This window comes from Corvus hawaiiensis, chromosome 28, assembly GCF_020740725.1.
Source record: "Corvus hawaiiensis isolate bCorHaw1 chromosome 28, bCorHaw1.pri.cur, whole genome shotgun sequence".
NCBI lineage: Eukaryota > Metazoa > Chordata > Aves > Passeriformes > Corvidae > Corvus > Corvus hawaiiensis.
Genome location: NC_063240.1, coordinates 4918798 through 4928310, shown reverse-complemented (window position 1 = coordinate 4928310; position 9513 = coordinate 4918798). Strand labels below are relative to the sequence as shown.

At 63.5% G+C, this 9513-nt stretch overlaps 1 protein-coding gene across 1 annotated transcript; it reads right to left on the bottom strand.

Moving 5' to 3' along the window:
• Window positions 1-1155: 1155 nt before the first annotated feature.
• FSTL3 (follistatin like 3) lies at window positions 1156-8894 on the bottom strand. Its single transcript, XM_048288286.1, has 5 exons — window positions 8782-8894; window positions 6663-6848; window positions 3651-3866; window positions 2410-2637; window positions 1156-2319 (listed from the first exon to the last, which is right to left on the bottom strand). Exons 1-5 carry the CDS (start codon window positions 8837-8839, stop codon window positions 2267-2269), a joined length of 741 nt encoding a protein of 246 aa, XP_048144243.1. The 5' UTR covers window positions 8840-8894; the 3' UTR covers window positions 1156-2266.
• Between the last annotated feature and the right edge of the window lie 619 nt (window positions 8895-9513).

Below are 9513 nucleotides of genomic sequence, written 5' to 3'. Positions count from 1 at the left end.
TTTTATCTACAAATTGCTGGCACGCCGTGGCTGCTGCAGGGCCTTGCGCGGGGTCAGGAGATGCAAGCCGCAGGCATCGGTGGCCCTGGGGACATCCAGCAGAGAACAGACCCCTGCCAGGCTGCCAGCCTCCAAAGAAGTCCCAAATCCCTGTGGGGTGCTGGCAGTGACAGCGTGGGGCAGAGACCCCCTGGAATGCCGGGACAGGACTGCCAGCCCGAGGGCATCCGCGCTGGCAGGGAGCCTGGAGAGCCGGCGCCTGTCCCGGCTTGTCCCAGACCACCCAAAAACCGGTGGGAAGGCGGCGCCTGACTCACAGCCGTGTTTTGGAAGCCGAAATCTCCCGCTCATCACAGGAGCTGCCGTTGCTGCCGCAGCCCGTGCCCGCGGGCTCGGCACGGAGCCACCCACCAGCCGCTCCGGGGGCCAAACCCTGCGGCGGGGCGGGCAGGACCGGGAGCTGCCGTGGGCAGGAAGCACTGCGGGCGGCCGTGGAGGAACCCCAGCCCACACACCACCGCATGTGGTGGCACCTAGAAAGGCATGGGCAGTGTTTTGAGAACTCCCCTACACCCAAAAGCAGGGGGACACTGCTGAGCTGGGCGAGCAGAGAGGGGCTGTAGGAGAACCCCCCCCCATGCCCCGGGTTATCTGAGATGTCTTTTCCAACCTAAATGGTTCCACGATTCTGTGTGATGCGCTCCCGGGCTGGTCATGGCTCTGAAGGGATTGGGCAGGGGTCAGGGGCTGTGCCATGCCGGCCCCCGGCACAGGGGATGTGGCCGAGGGGGATCCGGCAGCAGTTCCCGTGGAGCTCAGCGTGCCAAGCCGCAGGCGGCCGCCCGGGAAACATCCCACATCGGGACCCAATTACCGGCAGGAATTGTTTTGTGAAATACCAAACCCTCATGGCACGGCCCGAGATTGGGAACAGATTTATCTGCGTCGCGGGTTGCTCTTCCCCGCTCTCCCCTTCCCTCCCACCGCACAGAGCAGCCTCGGAAAACCCCAGCATGCAGCTGGAGCAGATGGGATGCGGCTCCTCGTGGCTGCGGGGGGCTCCCCACATCCCCAGACCCTGGTGTGGATGCACAGCCCCAAGGAGGAAAATTTTCCTGCGACCCCAGAACCTGCCCAACAAAACCGGACATGCACCACTGTTTATTCTGGTTTTTAATTATAATCCAAATCATAACACAGCCGTAAAATGCCCCAACAATATGGAAGAGGGAATGTGGATGTTCCCAAAGTGTCTGCCTTGGGGGTCAGAACCCAATCATACAAAAATAGAAAATAAGGTATTTTTACATATAATATATATATGATATTTATATAAAGTCAAGAGCTTTTTGGTGTCAGAGCTGAGCTGGTATTTACACAGGTGACAACAGAAGAAATGAGAGAAGGAGTAAAAATAAATACAGGTGTGGGCAGAGCAGGGGGTGTGGGGCCGCACAGCCGCGGTGAGGGGTCCTCGGGGGGGATGGACAGGGCCAGCTCCCCCCGCAGCCTGGGCTGTGCCCAAAGCTGTTCTGGCAGGCAGGGATTAGGAGGGCTGGGGGCAGCTGCCCCAGGCGATGGGCTCTGGGTAGGGGGACGGTTGTGCCCCCCAGCCAGGGCTGCCACTGCAGCCCTCTGAGCACTGGTGTCGCCTCTGAAGATGGTGGGAGTCTGGTCTGAGTGGGCCTAGGAAAACCTAAACTGAAATCCGTTTGAACACACACATGCTGAAACTTTAGGAGACAATAACATACATATATTTTTTTAATATATATAAAAATATATATCTATCTCTCTCCAATCTGATGCAGCGTGCGCTGCCTTTCCTGCCGCTGGCAGCTGGGGCCGAGCCCCTCAGGGAAGGCGAAAGCGCAGATTCCCTCTAGACCTCGAGGTCCTGGCCAGAAACGTCAGCAGAGTACCGAGAATTAATCCAAAAATAAATAGGCCCAGGGCTGCCGGCCAAGGACACGTGGGGGGGGCCCACGGACACCCCTCCACTCCGCGCCAGCAGCAAGGAAGGGCACCGGCCAGCGGAGAGCTCTGCCGGGCACCGGAGCATCCCAGGGCAGCACGGCCTTGCTGCGGCCACGAGCCCCCTCCCCTGCTCCCTGGCCAGCAGGATGGGAATGGAACCCCCTGCGACTGCTTAACATACACAGGGATAAATAAGGATCTTTTTATCTTAATAAATATCAGGTATATGGTTTGTACAATATACACATAATGCCCCTGTCTCCCGGCTCTGGCTCGGCCGAGGGACGATTCACACATAGTTCTCCTCCACGCTGTCCGTCTCTGCGGAGAATTTGGCCGCAGCTGGAAACAGAGAGAAGTGGTGAGGGGGGTGTGAGGGCCAAGCAGGCACTGGGGGTCGGTGCCCGCTGCCCCCTGCCCTGCCCTGCTCACCTGAGCAGCTGCCGTAGTGGCGCACGCCGATGGAGCGGCCGCGGTGGCAGGTGGCTCGCCGCAGGTGGCACGCCGAGGGGTAGGTGACGTTGTTGTTGCCGCACAGGGCATGGTCCAGGCTGGTGGGCTCGGGGCAGGGGGCCGTCCGGCACATCACGCAGTGGGCGCTGCCCGTCTGGTCCACCACGCAGGTGTGGGTGCCAGGACACACCACGCTGGAGCAGGACTCTGCAGGGAAGCACAGCGTTGGAGTGACCCCAGGAACAGCCACCCCCTTCCCACGGCTCCTTCAGAACCCCAGGGAGGCTTCGGGCATCATCCCAGGGAAACCCAGTCCCTTCCCACCTTTTCCTACCAGGGGACATAGCAGAGCTAGGGACCGGAGGGTCCTGATGTCCCCCATGGGTGCTGTTCCCAAGGTCAGGGGCTGGCAGGGGTCGGCATCCTGAGCACAAGGGAGCTCATGACCTTGAGCCCTTGGGCTCGGCCCTGGCCCGAGCTTTGCCGCGCGGGAGGAGCCGAGGTCCAGCTGCAGCAGCGGAGCACGGGGCTGAGCCCGCTCGGCGCGGCGGGACCTGGCTGGGCCAGCGGCCGCACGCAGGTGCCTTGGCAGGAAAGCAGCAGCCACTGCGGCCAGGCTGGCAGCCGCCGCGCTGGCCTCGGCGAGAGGGAAGGGCAGGGTCACCCTGGACCCGACCCAGCGCTGGAGCGAGGGTGCACGGGGGTGGAGGGAGCCTGCGCAGCAGGATCAGGCCCTGCCCGGGGCTCTGCTGGAGCGGGTGGAGGCTCATGCACCCCCATCATCCCTCCACCCTCCTCTCTTTCCCTGATGGATTGGAAGACTTGGCATCTGCAGCTCCCAACTCCCATTTCTTGCCCCATGTTTTCCTGCGCAGTCCAGAGCAAAGCCTTCCAGAAAGGAGGGTTGGAAAAATAACCATAATCCTTCTGACAGCTCTTGGCAGGGCTGGGAGGATCGCTGCACTCTTTACAAAAGAGGAAAAAAAGGGGCTTGACGTTTGTAAATGACATTTTAGGGACTGTTACTGCTCAGCCCGCAGCAAGACCAAACCCCATTGCACCAACAAGCTGCAGTGTCCCCTCAAAGGGCACTGAGACCCATGTCCTGCAGGGCCCTGCACCAGGACAGAGCTTCCCTCCTTGTCCCACAGGGAATGGGGACAGGACAGGGACAGGATGGGGGTGGGACGCAGTGGGGTAGGGGCACGACTGCACCTTACTTTTGCATTTGCCCTGGTACATCACTTCGAGGTCGGGGTGGTCTCTGCACTTGGCCGTCAGCAGGTCACACTCGTCCCGGTAGGTGTAGCCATCGGAGCCACAGACCTGCAGCTTGCGGGGCAGGCTGGAGCAGTCGGGGGCACAGGCACACTGGGGACGCCCGTGCTTCATCTTGCAGACCTTGTCGGGGCCGCACACCACTCCCTCGCAGCTCTCTGGGGACAGAGGGCAGCAGCATATGAGGACGTGGCACTGGCTGCCCCCCACCAGGGAAGGGTCCGTCCTGCCCAGCCCCACGGTGTGACACCAAGTGGGACAGCACTGCCCTTGTGGTCCCAAGCACCCCCCGGGTCACGGCACGTGTGCTGACGCCGAGCTGGCCCAGCAGCATCTGGATCTGCTCAGCTCCTCCAAGGAGCAGGTCGTTGGCTGCGACTCCACGCAATCCTCCAGTGCTCACCCCAGCCGGAGCCCCGGCTCTGCTCAGCACCAGCTCGCTCACTCCTTCCCATCTATTTATTCTTTGGAAGGAGACATTTCTTTTTCTTGTGCAATGGAAAAATCTATCTCTACAAGGCCTCAGTTCCACCAGAAGTAGCCGGGAACTTTGCGAGTTGTCCGGGCGATCGGGAATGCCGCTCCCAGCAGACAATGCCCGGCCCTGTCTCGCTCCGTGACTGGAACACAAGAGCGGGAGGCAGCAGCCAGCGCCGGTCCCCAGACAGGCAGATGCTTTGTCCCCCCGGGTCACCTCCCGGCCAGCGCGGGGGCCAGGTTCAGGGGGTCCTGCCAGTGCCCCAGGACCGTGCCCACGCCGGCGGGGATGGAGAGGGGCTGCCAGCTCCAAGCAGGGGCCCATCCTGGTGTCCAGGGACCCAGACACTGGTGCCTCTGCAGGGAGAGGCAAAGGGGTCAGCAGCAGGGATGGGGGGCTCTGGCTGGGGCAGCTGGACTCCCCTTTGCCTCCCAAAGCACACACATCCCTCATCCCAAAAGGACCCAATGCCCCCACAGCTCCCAGGACAGAGGCACTGCCGGGACCCGTCAGCAGCCACGAAGAGAAGCGCAGGGCAGGACCAAAAGGCTTCCCAAGATGGGGATTCACCCCCAGCAGGAAGGATCCCAGCAGACAGGGTGTGTGCTGGGAGCTCTGGGAGGCACGGAGGGGGATTTCCCTGTGGGAGGTGGGCCACCTTAGGAGACATGGAGGAGGGGGAAGGGGAGAAAGAGAAAGAGGAGGAGGATGAGGAGAAGAAGGAGAAGGAGGAAGGGGAAATTCCCTGTCTGCTTGGCTCAGCTGTCCCTGGGGGAAATTCCCTGCTGGGAAACACTTTCCCATTTTGCTCCCTGATTTCCATAGCTGGGGCCTGTCTCAGGGAAGAGAAGACTGAGACTGGGGGACCCCAGGACAGAGGGGGACAGCTCCATGTCCCAGAGCTGCCAGAGCAAATGAGACCCTCATCACCCTCCACTCTGAGATGTTGCCAGCAGAGCAGAGTCCGATCATCCAGACTATCCCAGCAAGGGATAGTTGGAGCAGTTGGAGAATCCGCCCGTGACCCCAACCCTGCAGCCTGGCTTCCCCCTGCACTGGGTCCTTGGGGGGGACACCGTGTCCCCAGCAGCTGCAGCCAGGAATTCCACCTCCCCCCAGAGACCCATTTGCAGAGCCCCCAGGGTCCGGCCAGCACCATCCCTGGCTGCCCCGGCTGCAGCCCACTTTATCCTGGAGTAACCTCTCCCAGCCTCACAGGCCCAGGGAGTGGGAGCACAGCTCCTCTTATCCGCCCTCTTCCAAGGCCTCTGGAGCCTGGTGAGGAGCAGCACCAGCTCCATCTGGTTGGGACAGGCAGGGGCTGGCTGCGGGTGGGGGGTTGTGGTGCACGTGCTGGCCAGGCTCTCTAGCGGTTTCCTCAAAGATCCTGCTGCCAGACACCAAAAAACCCCAGGAAACGCAGCCCCCACCATGGTCTGTGGCCAATAGCAGTCCCCACTGTGTCCCCCAGCCTCCCGACAGAGATAAGTGAGGTGGGTGCAGACTCCTGGTTGAGGGCTGCCCGTCCCCACTGCACTTTGCCTCCAGCACAGGGGAGCCCCTGGAGAGGGTCCCAGTGCTCCCAGCTCCTTCCAAGCAGTGATGGGGCCAGGGCCAGGATCTCGCTCAGCTTTTGGCTGGTGCAGAGTGCAACCCCAAGCTGCAGCAGGACGGGCCTGAGGAGCTGCCATTGTGGCAGTGCTGAGGGGTGCAGGGCGCTGGGGGAAGTGGTTTTGTTAAAAACCTTTTCCCCTTTAAGCAAATAACAACATGACCTTCCAAAGCCCTGCTCCTGCCTCCTGTGGGTAGCAGGTCCTTGAGCGTGTTCTCACACAGCCACGCAAGTGCTGGAGGATCCGCAGCTCTGGCACACGCCAAAACATCTGGCGGGGCTGGAACTCACAGCTGGAGAGTTTCCACTTCTGGAACTGCCCGTTACATAAAGCCATTTCACACACGCGCTGGGAGGAGCGAGGGGCAACGGAGGGGAAGAAATAGATCTTTTTTTCCTTAGAAAAACCTGATGAAGTTTCCTTCTGAGCAGCCGTGGTGAGGGCAGGGAAGGGAGGCCCCAGCGCAGAGGGGTTAACTTGGGAACAGCCAGCCCCAGATCCTCTCCCTGCACTTGGCTGCCCAGCCAAGACCTGGGTCATGCATCCCACTCCCCTGGGAGAGCAACTAAAATACACTCAAAACGAGAGCAGCCGGGGGACACAGGCTGTCCCGCCAGCCCTGATCCACAGCAGCATCCGTCCAGGAGCTGCAGCAGCAGGAGCATGGGGTCAGCAGTCCCCAGGGTCCCTGTGCTGTCCCAGACCAACAAGGAGAGCCCCGTCTGGTGAGGGGCAGCCCAGCTCCGTGCTGCTGCATCAGCCGGAGCTGCAGACTCTTAAGTATTGCCCCTAGGGCTCCACACATTCTCCCTGGGCAGAGCTCGGCCCTACAACAGCCCCTCACCCCCCCCCAGCCCGCTCACCTTTGCAGGGGTGGCAGGTCACCAGCCCCAGGAAGCCCAGCAGGCTGATCTTGTTGCCTGGGTAGGTGTAGTTAGACCAGGCCACGTCCACGTTGCCGTTGGCACAGCATTCCTCCCACGTCACGCCTGTCTTCAGGATCATGGTGCACTTGGCCTCCTTCCCCTGTTGCAGCCAGCAGATTCCACCTGCGGAGAGGGCAGAGGGTGAGGGATCCCTGCTGTGCCAGAGCCCCTGTGAAGGGCAGTGAGATCCTGGCCGTGGCTGGACCACCTTGGGGCAGAGGCACAGGGATCACTCCAGTGCCTGGGATGAGTTGAGGAACCTAGAGATGCTCTGTGCTGGCTTCTGTGGCACAAGAGCTGTCCCAGAGCAGGCACCCCCAAGGGTCCCTGGCATGGCAACTCAGTGCCCCCATGGCCACCCCAATGCCTGCGACCTGCTGCCAGCCCTCTTCTGCCAACAGGCTCCAAATCCAGCACTTGGACCACAGGGAGAGACCAGCTATCCCAGCACTCCCCGTGATGCTCTGGGAGATGCCCAGCCTGCCAACCAGGATCTGGGCTTGCAGCTTGCCTCCCCCTTGCCCTGCTCTGCCTGCATCTCTGCCCAAATTCTGCCTGGCCCCACAGAGAGGGGGTCCCAGCTCAGGGCAGCAGACAGAGTGAGGCTAGTGGGTGGCTGCCGTGAGGGCTGGATCTCCTGGCATGTGCCAGTGGCCCCACGGAGGGATGGAATTTTTCCCTGACACGGGAGCCCGACACCCACGGCCTCTGCAAGGAGCATCTGAGCCAGCAGCTGGAGCACAGGGCACTTGCCCCAGCCCTTGGGTCTGGGCCAGACCCGCGGCACCGGATCCCTCTGACTCAAAAGCCTGTTTGTTCCGTGACCCACCAGCAAATCAGTTAGATGATTTTTTTTTTTTTTTTTGTGAGTGATTTCTTTGCAATTTCCGCCTCTGCAAACCAGCCTCTTGTGACGCTTATTTGGGTTCGAGCTCTCATTAGCTGTGCTTGAGGTTTGCTAAACGGCGAAAGATGGAAGGGAGGGATGGGGGCAGGGACGGGTCTTGCGCTGCCAGGCGGGAGTCGTTCCCCTCCTAAGCAGGATTCACCCTGCTCCAAAGCGGAGCCCGCCCCCGCCCTAGACCCCCTGTGCCCCCCTCTTTCCCCACGCACAGGATTTTGGTTCGGTCACAAGCACACGGGGCTCCCAGCCCGTGGATGGAGCAAACCCTCGGGCTGCGGGAAGCAGCGCCTGGACACTCCGGGCAGCACCAGCCGCTCCAGCACGCGGCTGGCATCGGGGTTTTATCCTGCACGGATTTGTCCAATTGCTCTTCCAAGCCCAATTTCCCGTTACAACACCGCGCGGCCCCCGCTCCCCACGGAACACTCAGCATCGTGCGAAGGGAAGGTGGAAACTCCCGCGCCGCTGCGGGAGAGGCGACACCGGCAGCACCGCACGGCTTCGAGGCGCTGGGAAGGACTGATAGAGCCCCGGTCCGGGGTCTTGGGACGGCGTCTCCCACTGTCCCGACGCCGCCCAGGCACGGCGAAAGCCGCTAGCACCGGCAGCGGAACCGGGAGGGTCCAAGCTCCGTACTCCACACCCCGGTCATGGACCGGCCCCGCTCCCGGCCCGTCCCACTGGGGAAACGCAGTCCCGAGCCGACTCTGCCGCCCGCAGCCCGGGAACGGGGATCCCCCGGGACACACGAGGGTGCGGGATGCCGGGGTCGGGCAGCGGCACCGCCGCGATCCGGGACGCGGCAGCGGGGCCGGGCGGGACCCGGGCGGTCGCTCCCGCCGCGCAGCCACGGGACCCGCCCGACGGAGGGACGGCGGGGACCGGGACACCCGAGCGTCACCGCCGGGAACCCGGCGGCTGCCGCTCCTCCCGGTAAAGCGGGTTTGCGCCGCCGAGAGCCCGGCATCCGCCCCGCGGGACGGGACAGCGGTGTCCCGGGGTGCCGCCCGATAACGGCGCCGCGACCCCGGGCCGGGCCGCCCCCGCCCCGAACACCTGCCGGCGGGAGCGGCGTTACCGGCGGCCGGGGCGGAGCGGGCGGGCGGACTGCGCCGGGACGGCCGCAGGGATCGGGACCCCCGTGGCTCTTACCGTGCGCGGCGGCGGGGCTGCAGAGCGCCAGCAGGCAGAGCGCCAGCCGCAGCGGCATGGCCGGGCCGGGCGGGGACGGGCCGGGACGGGCCGGGGCGCTCCGGTGACCTGTTGCTGTGAGGCGGCGGCGAGGCCGGCTGAGCTATAAAGCGGCGGGGCGGCGTGAATCACCGGGCGGGGCGGCGCGGGGGGGCCGGGGCGGGGGCAGCGGCGGTGGAGTCGGGGGGCAGCGAGGGGGATGAGCGCGGGGGGGCGGGGGGAGGCAATGAGGGTCTGATCGTCACCGAGTGGGCGGGGGGGGGGGGTCGTGTCCGTGCGTCCCCCAGAGAGGGCGGGGACCGGCATCCCGGGATTGAGATGGGTCGGGGAAGGTTTGGGGTGCTCCCCGTGATCGGGGTGCAGCGGAGAAGAGCAGTGCCTGGGCAGAGCCCGCGGCGTGGGGGACCCCAGAGCACTCCCCTGCACGACCCTGTGCTGCCCGCGCGGCTGTGCCTTCCCCACCCATCCTCGCATGAACCCGAATCTGCCTCCTCCTGCCCTCCTCCTCCTCCTCCCAAAGCAGCCCCGGCTGGCAGCAGGGGTACGGTGTGGGCTGTCTCACATGTGGCTCCTTTCATCTCTGCTCCCCAAACGCTCCCACAGCTCGGCCGGTACCCAACATCACTGCCAACGTTCAGAGGGAAACTGAGGCACCACCTTGAGCCCTGCCAGGCAAGGAGGGGAAGAAGAACT

What these genes read in the sequence shown, in the direction of transcription:
- FSTL3 (XM_048288286.1), bottom strand. Translation starts at nt 8,839, where the DNA reads ATGCCGCTGCGGCTGGCGCTCTGCCTGCTGGCGCTCTGCAGCCCCGCC. An exon ending in CAGCCCCGCCGCCGCGCACG is followed by an intron (nt 6,849 to 8,781) that starts GTAAGAGCCACG and finishes CCCTCTCCGCAG; the next exon opens with GTGGAATCTGCTGGCTGCAA. An exon ending in GTACCAGGGCAAATGCAAAA is followed by an intron (nt 2,638 to 3,650) that starts GTAAGGTGCAGT and finishes GCTTCCCTGCAG; the next exon opens with AGTCCTGCTCCAGCGTGGTG.